The following is a 14,549-nucleotide window of genomic DNA, read 5'->3' as shown; positions in this document are numbered from 1 at the left end:
TTATTATTATTGTTGTGTGCAGGAGCAGGAGAACAGTCCAGGCTGCACAATAAAGACAACAGATGTCAAATATTCAACTTGAGACTCAAAGCTTTTCAAATCATCAGCACTTCTGATCATTTGAACCCAAATGAATAAACAAACGTCTTCAGGAAAAGGCAGCTAAACTTTATTTAATGCTCCCTGAAGGCAAGACTCATCTTGTCACTCATCTTGACAGCTCTGCCGAGAAATGTTTGTCATCGTGACGTTGATGAAATATTTCAGTACGGTCGGTGCGTCGTAGCTCAGCTGCTGGCTTTGGCACAGTCCTATTTTTTCTCCTCTTGTTTTAGTCTGTAGTCTGACAGCGCTGCTTTAATGGCGTCTTCTGCGAGCACTGGGGAAGAAGGAATGGAGGAGAAACAGAAACACGGTGACCAACAGTAAAAAAACTGAACTATAAAACAATCTGTTCATATAATCTATTTAATAAGAAATTCCATATAGAGAGCAGAAAAGGACAATATTTAGTCATATTTGGACAGTTACCTTAAAATTTTGTACTTAAAAAAAAAAAAGTATGGTATTTAAAGAGATTAGAAGTGAAATATATAAATCCTTGTCAACAAGAAAGTTTAAATTACTAGACCTGAACAGTTTTGTCAACTTGAGGCAGAAATCGAAACACTAAGAAAACACTATGTTTTCTAAATTAACTAATCTACTTTTAAAATGCACCTAGTTTACATAGCTAGAATAAAGTCAAGAATTTCTGTCACAATGTTTGCAAAGGTGTAAATAATCTTCCATAATCTGGTTTGAAAGTAGAGCCTGGCCAAGTATTCTTATACACTAGATACAGCTGCAAAAATAGGACCTTGAACTTTTTCATATCATTACCACAAACTCCGCTGCATTTTATTTGGCTTCTATGTGATCAATCAGCACAACACAGAAAATGATTGCAAAGTGGAACGAATTGATACGTGTTTCAAGTTTATATTAGAATAATTTGAAAAGATGTGGCATGCAATTGTTTTCAGCCCGCTTTGCAGGGGTCTAAGTGATTTAGTCTCAGTATAAGTCCAGCTGTTCTCTGACAGCCTCACAGATTTATTGGAGAACAAACACCATTATGACGGCCAAGTGAAAGAGCAGAACAGCCAAAGGTTAAAGCTGTTGAAGAGTTTAAAGCAGAGTGAGGTTAAAGGGGAAAGAGTATACTGAGAGGGTAGTAATGATGGCTTAAGCTTAATCACAGGTTGGACTCTGGAAGAAAACCTTGTTAGAGGTGGATTGTTTCTACAGTTTTAACTTACTAGAGCAATGAAGCTTGACTGGAGGAAGGCAGAGTTCTTTAGCAATGTCTGTGTTCTTGATCTTCAGAGCTTCATCAACCTGCAGGATGAAATTAGATCAATCAGGTCCTCCATATTTCAATCAATCAATCAATCAATCAATCAATCAACATGATAATGCTGTTCCTACCGACTTCCCCTTCACCCACTCAGTGGCCAGAGAGCTGGAGGCGATGGCTGATCCGCAGCCAAATGTTTTGAACTTTGCTTCCACGATCTTGCCGTTTTCATCTACTTGAATCTGGAGCAACACAAGAGGCAGACCGTTAGTAACACACCTGTAGGACGGAAGCCCTGGCAGCGGTCCTGTGCAGCTCCAGTTCACCTGAAGTTTCATAACATCCCCGCAGGCTGGTGCACCCACCAGCCCTGTCCCCACGTTCTTCTTGTTCTTGTCCAGTGAGCCCACGTTTCTCGGATTTTCGTAATGATCCACCACCTTCAGAAAAGGTAAACATGCGTGAGGTGATCTGTTTTTGACTTCTAAAGGACAACATACCAATATTTCCTCTACTCAAAAATAAAATGATTAGCAGCCTGAACGGTTCAGTCGGTTACCTTTTTGTGATAGGAGCAAAGCGCGTTGAGCTTCGGTCGGAAGAAACTTTTGCTGAATAATGACAGCAAAGACCTGGAGTTTCGTAAAGTGACCGCCGCCATCTTTGACTGCTAACGGAAGTGAAATAGCAGGCACGAGAAACTACGGCTTCTTTGTTGACAAACAAGTGGGTATGAGTTTTGTATCAGGAGAACGCCCTCTACCGGCCAACTGTAGCCTGAACGTTGTTCGACTCGTGAACGTTGTATGGCAGGCTAAGGTAACATATAATTGCACCACAAGTCGAACTGTACTTAAAGGGATAGGACCCTCCCCCCAACCCCCCTCCCAATTGAAATGTGACTGGCATGATGAGAAATGTGCAAGAGAACAGAAACTAGGGAGAACTTTTTAATTCAAAAATAGCACGTCGTCATCTTCCTTTTTTAAATTACGGATATATGTAAATCATTACCAATACAATCATTATTTTAAAGACCTGGAAGTATAATTTTTCTTGTTTTATGTTGTGCTTTAAATCTCAAAAGTTAAATGTCACATGGACAATAATGGATTTTAGTATCAACCTGAACACATCTCCACAACTGAATGACATGAATTACCAGTAATACCTTTTCTATTTTCCTTCCATTTTTTAACATGATATACCACAAATATCAACACGGAACAATATGCCAAAAGTTTTTTCTTTCTTGATCTTTATTTAAAAACCTAGAAATAGGCGTCTTTAAAAACTTATAATTTGCTTTTACTTAAAAGGTAATGTATTTGTGGGGCTAAAATGACTCTGGATCGTAGAGGTTGCAAAACCCTGACCTAAAACTAACAGCTGTGTGGGTTAATTCTATACTACAACGGCCTACCATACAACCCGCTCCTCATCATCGTGTCGCCTTGTTGTTACCAGGCAGACAGCCTTTCCAACATGGCAGCGCCAAGCAACGCAGAGCAAACGCAGTTGCAAGATATGGAGGAGGAGGAAGCGGGGATGGAGGAAAGGGAGATGGAATCGGACGAAGAGGAGGGCATGGGTGTAGAAAACTCCGAAGACGAAGAGGACGACTCTTCTGAGGATGAGAAGGAAAATGAAGCTGAGATCCAGCGATTGGAGGAGCAGGTAACTGAGTAGCAGCCCTGCCAAAGCTGCTCGGCTAACCACCGCTAGCCGAACACCTAATGAGAATGAATGAGTGGTGAACACACTTGACCACCAGGGGGGAAACTGTAGCAAACGCTGAGCTGTTATGGATTAAATAAAACAGTTTTGGTCGTTTTAGCGACCGTTAAAACGTTTAAATCCACGCATTAGATGTGTCGGAGTTTGCACGCCGTGATTAGCTAGCGCTAATCTGTGATGCTAACCGCCTGTCGGTCATCACCCGCCTCTTTACTCCACATGATGGAGTCACAGTAAGAGGCAGAATCACATCAAATGTTGTTTAAAATGAATTGACTGCTCAATCCATTCAAAGCGGCAGTAATAATGATGTTGTTCAGCTTCCAATTTGGTAGACTGAACTGAATTAGACATAGTTCAACACGAACCTTATGTTAAGACAGCTGCATTAAAACATAAACAATCTAATTACCTCTCGTGTATATTCTGTAAATACGTCATATAATATTTAATCATAACCATTGTTACTAATTAATAGGTCAACTGGATATCAGTAAAACAGCATCCAAATCTTAATTATGCCTATTTTATTGCGCTGTGTGGTCCACCTCTGACACTTGTATCTGGGTTTGACTTGCATGTATAATTAAAACATCGGTGTTTTTTGTCCTTGTAAAGAAAATAAAGCTATCAAAGATAACACACTGTGTTCCAGATTGTACCATTGAGTTGTATTAAAATGGAACTGATCTAAGTTTGTTCACACCCCAGAAATCTATCAAACATCCTTTTGCTGCACTGCTGAATCTGTAAACTAACACTGCCCAGTCTTTCTCTGCATATGTGGAATTTGAGGTCAATATTTTTGTGATAAAGTGTCATAAAGACTACCAGAAAAATGTAGAAATGAAAGATTTGTGAAAACCCCGAGAGGGGAAACATTACTCATATTTCTTTGTACACCTGGAGACAACTCTGGCTGTATTTCTGTGCTTTTCATTTAAGAGCTTCAAGCCATGAAGGAACATTTTAGCTGGAAAGCAAATTTATTTCAGAAAAAGTTTCTAGATGATGTCTTAGGACCCAAACAGCTGGAGGGGCTTTCAGATGATGTCTGGAAGATCTAAAGATTGTTGAGCTCTAGTTGGAAGGAAGGAAAGTGAGTGACTAAATGTGCTGTTTATAGAAATCCTCATGAGTCAGCATGAAGGAAAATCCTGCAGACATTTCAGGCAAGAACAACCAAGTTCACTTTCTTTTTTCTTCGAAAGTCAACGATACGAGCTTGAACGTGAAACCTATTTTAGCTTCGTGTGCTTGTCTTAAGTTCTTGTCAGACTTTATCACACTTGTTTTTATGAATCGTTGCAGCTGTCGATCAACGCCTTCGACTACAACTGCCACGTGGATCTTATCAAACTCCTCAAGCAGGAGGGAGAGCTTTTCCGCCTGCGAAAGGCGAGACAGAAGATGAGCGAACTTTTCCCTCTAACCGAAGGTTGGTTTGTCTGATCCAGCTCGGAGGTCAAAGGAGGCAGGATTTCCAAAAGAGCCGCAACTGAAATGTTTTGTTTTTCAATCCTCCAGAGATCTGGCTCGACTGGCTCAAAGATGAGATCCGCCTGACCGAGGAGGATTCAAACCGAGAGAAAGTGTATGAGCTGTTTGAGAGAGCCGTGAAAGACTACATCTGTGAGTGGGCCTCCTCCACGGAGACTGTTTTGTTTCATATTTGGCTCTTTACATAAAGTTTCATTTTGTTGTTGTTGTTGTTTTTTTGTTTTTTTTTGCAGGTCCAGATATTTGGCTGGAATACGCCCAGTACTCTATTGGTGGCATGGGGTCACCAGGTGGGATAGATAAGGTGAGGTCCATCTTTGAGAGAGCGGTGACGGCGGTGGGGCTTCACATGACCAAGGGACAGACGCTGTGGGAGGCGTACAGAGAGTTTGAGAACGCGGTTCTGTCCACAGTGCAGGTGTGTGTTCCAGACACCTGACTCTCTATCCAACATCCACATGCATGAGTTATACCTAGATCGCTCTCTGGCCATTTAAGGGATAATTACCGTTCTATCTGCTGTGTCAACGCTGAAGCTAATTCCCCTCGTTTCTAGCAGTCTCCACATTTCAGTATCGTTTTCTTTGCCGCCTCTGTCTCAGCCTCCCCCTGGCAGGATTCCCAGCCGCGAGGAGCAGGAGCTGCTCTCCGCTCAGCTCGAGCGAATTCATACGCTGTTTCGCCGCCAGCTGGCCGTTCCCTTAATGGGTGAGCAGGGCGACTCCTCCGTCCAGATGGATTGCTGTAAAGTGGGAGGGATTCCTGTTGTGTCATGGCCTTTCTGAAAGACCGAATTACATCATTTAAATATTAATATTAACAAGACGACACTTTCTTCAGTTGGTTGTAGGCAAAGTTAGACGCATGTTAAGTTATTGATTGTTCCAAATCCACAGTCCAGCAATGTGTTTTGTGGCTCTGCAGACATGGAAACCACCTATGCAGAGTATGAGGAGTGGTCAGAAAACGGAGTCCCCGAGACGGTCGTCCATCTGTACAGAAAGGCTCTGCAGCAGAAAGAAAAGTGCAAATCTTACGAAGAGACTCTGGTAAGTGACTGACCATGTTTTTGATTTGCTGTCTTCAGTTTCTTTTAATCACATGCACGGTTTTTGCAACCGAGTACATAATGTCTCGCCTACGCTCATCTTCCTGCAGCTGGTAGCCGAACCTCCCAAACTGGCCGAATATCAAGCCCACATTGATTTTGAACTGAAGGAGGGCGACCCGGCACGCGTCCAGATAACATTTGAACGGGCTCTGGCTGAGAACTGCCTGGTGCCGGACATGTGGACTAAATACACCACATACCTCGTAAGTATTGGTTAGTGACCGACACCATCATGTTCTTTCAATCAAATTTCTTTTCTTTTTTTTTTTGCTTTTGTAGAAGCTTGTTTAGCTGAAGGTTACGGCAAAACGGCAACTCAGACTTAAATGTTGAACATATATTAAAGTTCATAAGGACAGATTCAGATAAGACGACTTGTTCAGTGAGGAGGAGGAAGAAGTCAGTAGAAATGTTGTGTGAGTGCAACAGCCTGGAGACTCAGCGCACCGACACCCTAATCTGTGATTTTTTTTTTTTTCGGCCTGCAGTTGTGAACCCATTCTCCCTGTAATCCACCACAGTGATGAATGACCACTCGTGAGAAATATTGTAATTGAGAAAACTAAAAATCTGTCATCATTTATGCACATGTTGTAATTTCTGCTCCTCTGTTGACCAGCAGTGTTACTCTGGAGAACATTGCTCTGAGTCAGCACTTCTTTTCTCCAAACGGCCTGACAGGAATACTTCAGTGAATTAGTAATACTGGCAATGAATGAAAACAAAAACATTTGGCTTTCTCTAAATAACCTGCAGTTTAGATCTTAAAAAGACGTTTTATGCTCTTACTAGATATGTTGTTGAAGAGAGACAAAAAAACCCACAAAGTGAGCTTTTACTGATTCAGTTTCACAATGAAATCTGCAGATGTGTTCGTATTGACAGTGAACACATAAAACGTGAAAACACTCATTTCTTTTAACTGGGAAACGTTATGCTCACAAACAGCATTGTTGGAGTGAGAGGCTGGTTTTGGTGGGTACTACCATTACGTATACTATGTCTTCATTTTTAATTGATATTTCTGTTTTAGAACGATGCGGCTTATTATTTTAAAGGGTTTTTTTTACTTCTAACATAAGAAATTGTATTATTAAATCTGCAACCGCTGACACCAAAAAGTAAAAGAGATTTGACCGGTTTTAATCTTATTCCCTTTTATTTCACGCCTAAGGTCCCTTAAGATACTGCAATTTTAAAATGTTTGGCTGTCTTATGTTTTAGTGGGAAGATGTTTGCTATAGCACAAGCCTGAAGTGTACTGTAGTAGATTTGGCAGATATGCTCACATCTTTTCTTATTTTATTTTATTTTTTTAGGACCGCCAGCTGAAGATCAAGGATTTGGTCCTGTCCACTCATGAGCGAGCCGTCAGGAACTGTCCCTGGACCATGAGTCTGTGGAAGGGCTACCTGCAGGCTCTGGAGCGGCACGGCGCCGACCATCAGAGTGTGTCAGGTAACGGCCGAAGTGACGCCTCAGCAGCACGTCGATGCATGTTTTTAATATTGCCGTTTCTCTGGAGAAGCATCGCGTTGCCTTGACAGCATGTCGGATCTCATTTCGTCCTTCTGCACAGATGTTTTTGAAAAGGCGCTGAATGCAGGTTTCATCCAAGCGACGGATTATGTAGAAATATGGCAGGCGAACCTCGACTACCTGAGGAGACGAGTGGACTTCAGTAAAGGTGGGAGCAGTTCTGCGTCATAGGTGAGTCTGGGATCAACCGTTTACTGATGGTGTTGCGTTTCTGTTCTCTAGAATCCAGTAAAGAGCTAGAAGAGCTACGCGCTGCCTTCTCTCGATCCCTAGACTACCTGAAGCAAGATGTTGAAGAACGTGGGTGGATTTCTCCGAAACAGATTTTTTAAATTTTTTTTATCAGCTTTACTTCAGATTCAGTTCAGTTCTGTGTATTTGTCATGCAAATTCACAATGTGATGTCAAGGATCTTTACAAGGCAAACTTAATTTCGGACATCTTGTTGTTTGAAATAAATAAACATGAGTTCAGATCAAATATCTAAACAGAAACATGCAACCAGATTAATCCAAATTGGAAATACACTCCAATATGATGCTGATTATAATACATCGCAAGATAGTTTTGAAATGCCAGATGGTAACGTTGTTTACCTAAACGAGGTTACGCCGTTGTGTTCTTGACTTTGCAGCAATCCCTCCACCGGAGCAAGAACATGGCAGCAGTGGATGACTGATCTGAATCATTAGCCTTACAGAGACTCATTTCTTTGAACTCACTCTTGCCATCAGCTTTATTTTGACGCTTCTCTCCATGTTTTGTGACCTCAGGGTTTGGTGAGAGTGGAGATCCGTCTTGTGCCATTATGCAGATTTGGGCTCGGATAGAGGTAGGCAAACCCTCTGTGACGAATCGTTTTTTAAGAGATTAAGTGCTGTTATAATTATGGGATGTTTGTCAATGCAAAACGGGGATTTAGCACATGATTTTCATCAAAAACCTTTAAGCTTCATGAAATCGGTGCAGAGAAAGCTACTGAAATGCAATGTGCAGTTTGTAGAGGACTTGTTCCTAATCAATTCAAAAGTATGTAATATATTCTGTCCTCTTAGGCTATAGAACAAGAAAAGCTGATTTTTTTTGTCACCTTTTACCTCCTCTGCCCACCAGGCCCACCACTGCAAGAACATGCAGAAAGCAAGAGAACTGTGGGATAACATAATGACTAAAGGGAACGCCAAATACGCCAACATGTGGTTGGAGTACTACAACCTTGAAAGGTTTGTCAGATGGACTCAAAAAAAGGGAATCTTTATTTTAAAATGGCACAGAAATGCTTTATAGACTTAATTCCCCAAACACTTATTTTTTCTCCTTTCTGACCCGTAGAGCTTATGGAGACATGACTCACTGCAGGAAGGCTCTTCACAGAGCGGTTCAGTGCACCTCAGATTACCCAGAACACGTGTGTGAAGTCCTGCTCACCTTTGAGAGGGTAGAAGGTGAGTTTCATCCTGGAATAGAAAAAGAAGTATCACTTGTTCTACCATGTAAAAATAAAGAACTTTTTACATGGTAGAGGAGGCTTTTGTTTTTTTGTTTTGTTTTTTTTTTCAATTTATTGGACTGATACCGACATCGGTGCCTATGCATATATCGTGCATCCCCAGTTGAAACGCACCTTTATTTATATATTTATTTATTTAAGGATATTGAAAAATGTCAGTCTTCTTAAACTTGATGGCACTTATTTATTTTGTTTAAATGGCTTCATATAAACCTTTAACCACATAGCAGGTTATAAGCACTGTACATATGCAGCAGTTTTACAGGCTCCTAAATATTTGAACCGTCTTAGTGTGTTTGCTGCAAAGTCTAAATGTGCTGAACATTAGAACTGAATATTTACTGAAATATGTTGAAATACGCATTCTGCAGAGTCCTAACAATCACCATCATCCTCAGGCATGTCGGCCTCAACCTGACTTTAGCCGTTGGAAGAAATGTGCTGCTTACTTCTTCTTTTCAAACTTCCTTTGGTGTAGCAGCTGCTTTTCAAAAGCTTTTCTGCTTTTTGAAAGTGTTTCCACATTAGACTGCAGCCTGACTCCACCCTCAGACTGCTCATGTATGGATCTGTTCTAACCCAGGTACGTTGGAGGACTGGGACACGGCGGTCCAGAAGACGGAGACGCGGCTGAACAGAATAAATGAGCAGCGAGCAAAGGTACGAGCGTACGACGGTCCTGCAGTGTCGCTGTATTATTGTGCACCTGCACGCTGTGCTGATGCACTGTTTGCGTGCGTCTGTGTTCGGCTGACGTTCCCGTGTTCTTCCCATCTGTCAGGCGGCGGAGAAAGAAACCAACCTGGCGCGTCACGAGGAGGAGAAAATGGAGCAGCGGCGGAAGGCCAAGGCAGAAAAGAAGGCCCAAAAGAAAGCCCAGAAGACAAGTCGAGGCGGGGAGAAGAGAAAAGCAGAGCAAGATGATTATCAGGGGGACTGGACTGAGGAATCGGGTAAAAATGTTTTGAGTGATTTAAAAGAAAAATAACCTACATTTTATTTTTCGATTCAGGGAAATGTTGACTCCCCCCTCCTCCCCTCCTTGTATTTTACAAGCTCCTAAAAGGCAGAGAGGAAACGGTGACAACAACCCAGACGAGTACATGGAGACGGAGACCGGACTGTTTGGGAGGAACGCCCCTCCTGGGAATAAGCCTGGCCCGGGAGGAGCTAGGAATGCTCAGCAGGGGGCAGCGGTCACCGCCCTGAGGCAGAACGACGACCGGCGCGAGCTGCGAGACGACAGCTGCAGCGTGTTCATCAGCAACCTGGCGTACACCCTGGAGGACCCAGAGGCCAAGCTGAAGTCGCTCTTTGAGAGCTGCGGTCCGATCCGACGGGTCCAGCTGATCACCGGCAACAGAGGGATCTCCCGAGGCTACGGCTACGTCCAGTTTGAGTCGGCGGCGTCAGTCCCCGAAGCTCTGAAGCTGGACAGGAAGGAGGTGGAGGGCAGACCCATGTTTGTGTCACCTTGTGTTGACAAAAACAAAAATCCCGAGTTTAAGGTTAGAACACACGTGTGCTAATGTCGTCAGAAAGTCTTCCCAGTACAATGTTTATGGAATGGATCACATTTACCACCTATACAAATGTGAAATTATTAATTTAAAAAAACATGAAAGTTAATTTTCCTGGGTCGTCCTTATTTTAGTTTTTCTCCCATTTAACATTTAGATTTTTATGTTAAAAATAAAAGCAACAGAAACTTAGAGCACCTTTTGATATAATGGACTAAAGAGTTAATTTCCCATGTTGCTAAAAGTTTATTAAAACTTTGTGAAATTGCAACAACACTGAACGGACACTGAAACCTTCAAGTCCCTACGACAACACATTCGGTTTCAGAAATGCTTAATTTCCATTGGACACGGTGCAGCCAGTCACTGAAAATTCATATGTGTGCTTCAAATGATTTTGATGAACAAAGTCCCACTACATGGTGAACATGTCAAAATGTTGTTGTACCTTGAAATCACTCCCCAATTGTTTTTTGCTTACCTAAGGAGGGAAGACTTGACATATTTTCACAATGATGTTCTCTGCAGGTGTTTAAGTACAACACATCGATGGAGAAACACAAAATCTTCATCTCTGGGCTGCCGTTCTCCTGCACTAAAGAGCAGCTGGCGGAGATCTGCAAACCTCACGGCAGCATCAGAGACGTTCGCCTCGTCACGTTCCGCTCAGGGAAACCTAAGGTGAGAGATTCCGTTTCTTGCAGAAGTATTCACGCCCTTTGAACTTGTCCACGTTTTGATGCGTTGCAACTTCAAACTTCAGCGTTCCTCGAGGAGTTTGACGCAGTTTTTTTTTTTTTTTACTAAATTGCTTGTGCAGCGTCAGACTTCAGATCAGTAACGGTAAACAGCAGATTTTTAAGTGTTGCCACATTTCTAGATTAGATTTTCAGTCTTGACTAGGCCGATATCACACATAAATATACTCTGATGTAAACAATTTACTGCAGCAATTCCCTGAAGTATTAGCTTTCTGCCTCGGGAACGTAGGACAAAAAGTTCTGTGCTACTTTGTGTTTGTCTATCACATTAATACAGATTAAATGGCATTGAATTTTGAGGCTATGATGTCATATATTGTAGACCTGGTCAGCGACTGTGAATATTTTGTCAAGATCTCGTAAAAGAAGCCAGAAGAGTTAAAATATCTAAGAGAACCACGTTTGTGATGCACTGACCTCCCTCTCTGCGTGTGGCTCTGCAGGGTCTGGCATATGTTGAGTTTGCAGATGAAACGCAGGCGTCTCAGGCGGTGCTGAAACTAGACGGCATCGATGTGGAGGGCAACAAAATCTCTGTTGCCATTAGCAACCCCCCACGCAGAAACCTGACGGATAAGCCTGGCTCCAGCAGACCCACGGGAGACATAATGCCTCGTCAGGTTTACGGATCGTAAGCTCACCAGCGTTTCTCCTGCATTTCCAGCATGTTGCTTGTCGTTGCAGCTCCTAAAAGTGATTCCATGTTTCCCCGTTTCAGGAGAGGGAGAGGACGCACCCAGCTCTCTTTACTCCCTCGCTCTTTGCACCGTCAACCGGCGCCTCCAGGCAAAGTGGAGAACGGGACCGCAGCCGAGCGAGCGCCGCCGCCACCAACGGGCAGCACGGCGGCCAACGCGGCCGGAGAGCCGAGGTCTTTGTCAAATTCAGACTTTGCAAAGATGCTTCTCAATAAGTGAGCGAAGCCGAGGGGAGCTGTGAACTCCTCCTGCTGAAAGCCATCCTGTGTCCTTACAAATTAGTGTTGGTGATTTCTGATGTAGTTGGTTTCCTGACAGTCCCTTTAATCTCACTCACACCGTCATCATCCGTTCTGCAAGATTGCCTTAACCGTCATGCTCCTGCCCTCCGTCAAAGACCCAAACAAACAGAATATTTTTTTTTCCTCCGGTGTGACTGATTGTTTGACTGCCAGACTGATTTATATATGTATGAAAAAAAAGAAAAATGTATCATATTTGTGTGTAAATATGTGAAGCTGTTGAGTTTTCTGATTTTGTTTCTTGCTGTTTAAAGGATCTGATAGATGATTATTTGAGAGTATTTTTTAAATATTCAAAACAGCCGAACTTGTATTGATTTAAAAGGAGAGAAAAAAAAAAGTATATGCAAAGGCTCTGACATGGTGTAATATAGTTTGTGTGTACATAGTGTGGACGTGCTTTGGTGGTGTTTTAATTTTGTGTAACTTAGGACACATCAGACACGTTTAGCCATTATATTTTTTACAGATGCCTGGTTTTATTAGTCATTGTTAGGTTATTACGGAGTGCACCTAATTGATCCATCAAATTAATACGGATTAACTTTTTTTTTTTAATCCATTGTGAGAGTTTGTTTTACAGTAGAGAAGCTGTGACACTCCTGAAGCTGGATTTTTCTGTCGTCATTGAGCCGTTCCAGATATACTGTCCTGTAATTTATCGGTTTTATTGCATCCTTTCAATCGTTACAGAAAAGAGCGTCCGCTACCAAGTCGGTTACGTCTCAGAAACCGATGTTTGTTTACGGCCCAAACGGGGATTTATCGGAGTTTAACTGGATTTCCTTCTTGCTGTGAAGTTTTTAGTATTCCAAGATATTTGCTCACTCCGTGACGATCAACGGCTCACCGATTGTCCGACTGTGTGGCGCTCCGAGAGTCGAACCTCTTATTAGTTTTGATAAGCTGTTGAGTAAATTTAATTTCACGACTTGTGGGGAAAATAAACGGTGAACAGAGTTGTGGTTTGTTGCGAGGAACTTTTAAAGGGAAAGTGCGACTGGAAATGTGACGCTGTGCCGTTCAGTCCCGGGTTTTTGTCCTCAAGAGGTTCGTTTCGTCCTTAATCATGTCAAATGATCTCCACGGTAACCCACAGAACAAACGACGACTGTCATCTCACACGTTGGTCTTTGGAGAATCTATGCAGTTTTTCCATGTCGGGGTGAAGAGGTTGGGTTCTTGTACATACTGTTCAGTAAACAAAGATCTCCTTAGTTTGTAATAAAAGCAGATTTACATTTACAGATGGTATGTGTTGCTCTCACCACAGTGCCCTAAGTCTAGAGTGAACTAAAAGTGTAAATACCGGTCTGAAGTCATCTTCTGTTTTAATGTCCAGTACTAAATGGTTGTATTGTGAGTTTTGCTGTTTTGTATGATTTCTAAAGTTCATGTTTTAAATTTGGAGGATCTGAAAAGAATAAAAGGCTTTCAGAATTTGTCTTTTAGTTTTTTTTGCAGGTGCATCAATTAGATCAGTGGTTTCCAAACATTTCCTCCCCCGAACTGTGAAAAGTTCTTTGCGTTTTGCTGGTTTGCTGCCATGATTCTAACACACCTGTGTAGCTCCGCACAGCAGCAGCAGCAGGTCTCCTTCACTGCCGCACAGGTGTAAACCCAGCGCGARCGTCGTAGCGTTCATGTTGCGTTTAAAGGCGGCTCGGAAAAACAGGTTACCACATGTTAACGGATTAAACAGTTTTAACTGCTGATAAATTTGACAGAAGAGACAGATATTGGAAGTGTGGAAGCCCCTACTGTATCAAATTGACATAGGAATAACAGAGTTGGCCATTCTAAGGTAAAAACCCAGCGCATACAGCGTTCAGGTTTTCTTTTTTTTCATCCAGACGGCTTCCCGCGCCCCCCCTGCAATGGCACGGCGCCCCGCCCCACAGTTTGGGAACCTCTGAATTAGATCATGGAAAAGTTAATGCTTTAGTCATCATCAAAAAGTGAAACATGTATAGATTAATTGCATACATTTTAAATAATGGTTTTGTGGTTGATGAAAAGCTTAAATTCACTTTTTTTTTTTTTTTTTTTTAGAAGATTTGAATATTGCACAAGACTAATAGTTTATTAGTTGGGCTGAAAGGAGGTTCTGGATTCAAACTGTGGATTGAGGTCTTTCTGCATGTATTGGGTCAGTCCGTCCCTCCTGCCCTTCTTCTTGGTGTTATTACTTATTTGGCCACCCTTCCTTTTTCGTTTATGACCTGACGTCTCTTCCTTTTTTGTTTTTTTTTCCTTTTTTGTTCATTTCGTCTTTTCATCTATGTTCTATCAAGGAGTGTCTCTCACTCCTTCCTGTCTTTCCTCTGTTCCTTATTCTGTGTCCTTTACTCTTTTCTGTCCGGTTTCTGGTAGTTCCATATTTAAAGTTTGCCTGCTGTAGAAATATCTGCCATACATTTGTGAGCCTAGTATATTATATCTTAAAATTAATGTAATGGATTGAGTACTCTGGAAGTTTGTAATTCTAAAACAATGATTTTTTTTCTTTTACATTCTATGATGATGATGTAC

The 14,549-nt window shown here is 42.1% G+C and overlaps 2 protein-coding genes across 2 annotated transcripts; one reads left to right on the top strand and one right to left on the bottom strand.

The window, feature by feature from the left end:
- Positions 1-147: 147 nt before the first annotated feature.
- Positions 148-2,122, bottom strand: iscua (iron-sulfur cluster assembly enzyme a). The gene is made up of 5 exons (XM_008418665.1): positions 1,899-2,122; positions 1,666-1,779; positions 1,471-1,581; positions 1,302-1,380; positions 148-379 (listed from the first exon to the last, which is right to left on the bottom strand). Exons 1-5 carry the CDS (start codon positions 1,998-2,000, stop codon positions 312-314), a joined length of 474 nt encoding a protein of 157 aa, XP_008416887.1. The 5' UTR covers positions 2,001-2,122; the 3' UTR covers positions 148-311.
- A 654-nt stretch (positions 2,123-2,776) lies between these two features.
- sart3 (spliceosome associated factor 3, U4/U6 recycling protein) lies at positions 2,777-13,457 on the top strand. Its single transcript, XM_008418664.2, has 19 exons — positions 2,777-3,016; positions 4,388-4,514; positions 4,604-4,708; positions 4,810-4,994; positions 5,179-5,284; positions 5,501-5,625; positions 5,735-5,890; positions 7,007-7,145; positions 7,267-7,374; positions 7,449-7,526; positions 8,000-8,058; positions 8,340-8,449; positions 8,559-8,671; positions 9,320-9,396; positions 9,518-9,689; positions 9,793-10,244; positions 10,785-10,937; positions 11,461-11,648; positions 11,736-13,457. Exons 1-19 carry the CDS (start codon positions 2,825-2,827, stop codon positions 11,932-11,934), a joined length of 2,844 nt encoding a protein of 947 aa, XP_008416886.1. The 5' UTR covers positions 2,777-2,824; the 3' UTR covers positions 11,935-13,457.
- The last annotated feature ends 1,092 nt before the right edge of the window (positions 13,458-14,549 follow it).

The sequence above is a fragment of the Poecilia reticulata genome, linkage group LG9, assembly GCF_000633615.1.
Source record: "Poecilia reticulata strain Guanapo linkage group LG9, Guppy_female_1.0+MT, whole genome shotgun sequence".
Taxonomy (NCBI): Eukaryota; Metazoa; Chordata; class Actinopteri; order Cyprinodontiformes; family Poeciliidae; genus Poecilia; species Poecilia reticulata.
Note: the sequence above shows the minus strand (reverse complement) of the source record. Positions and strands in the feature narration are given on the sequence as shown.

Bases quoted from the DNA above. Each gene is read 5' to 3' on its own strand.
- sart3 (XM_008418664.2), top strand. From the start codon at position 2,825: ATGGCAGCGCCAAGCAACGCAGAGCAAACGCAGTTGCAAGATATGGAG. The intron at 7,527-7,999 runs GTGGGTGGATTT...TTGTGACCTCAG, and splicing joins GAAGCAAGATGTTGAAGAAC to GGTTTGGTGAGAGTGGAGAT. The intron at 8,672-9,319 runs GTGAGTTTCATC...GTTCTAACCCAG, and splicing joins CACCTTTGAGAGGGTAGAAG to GTACGTTGGAGGACTGGGAC.
- iscua (XM_008418665.1), bottom strand. From the start codon at position 2,000: ATGGCGGCGGTCACTTTACGAAACTCCAGGTCTTTGCTGTCATTATTC. The intron at 1,780-1,898 runs GTAACCGACTGA...CCTTTTCTGAAG, and splicing joins TTTGCTCCTATCACAAAAAG to GTGGTGGATCATTACGAAAA. The intron at 1,582-1,665 runs GTGAACTGGAGC...GTGTTGCTCCAG, and splicing joins GGGATGTTATGAAACTTCAG to ATTCAAGTAGATGAAAACGG.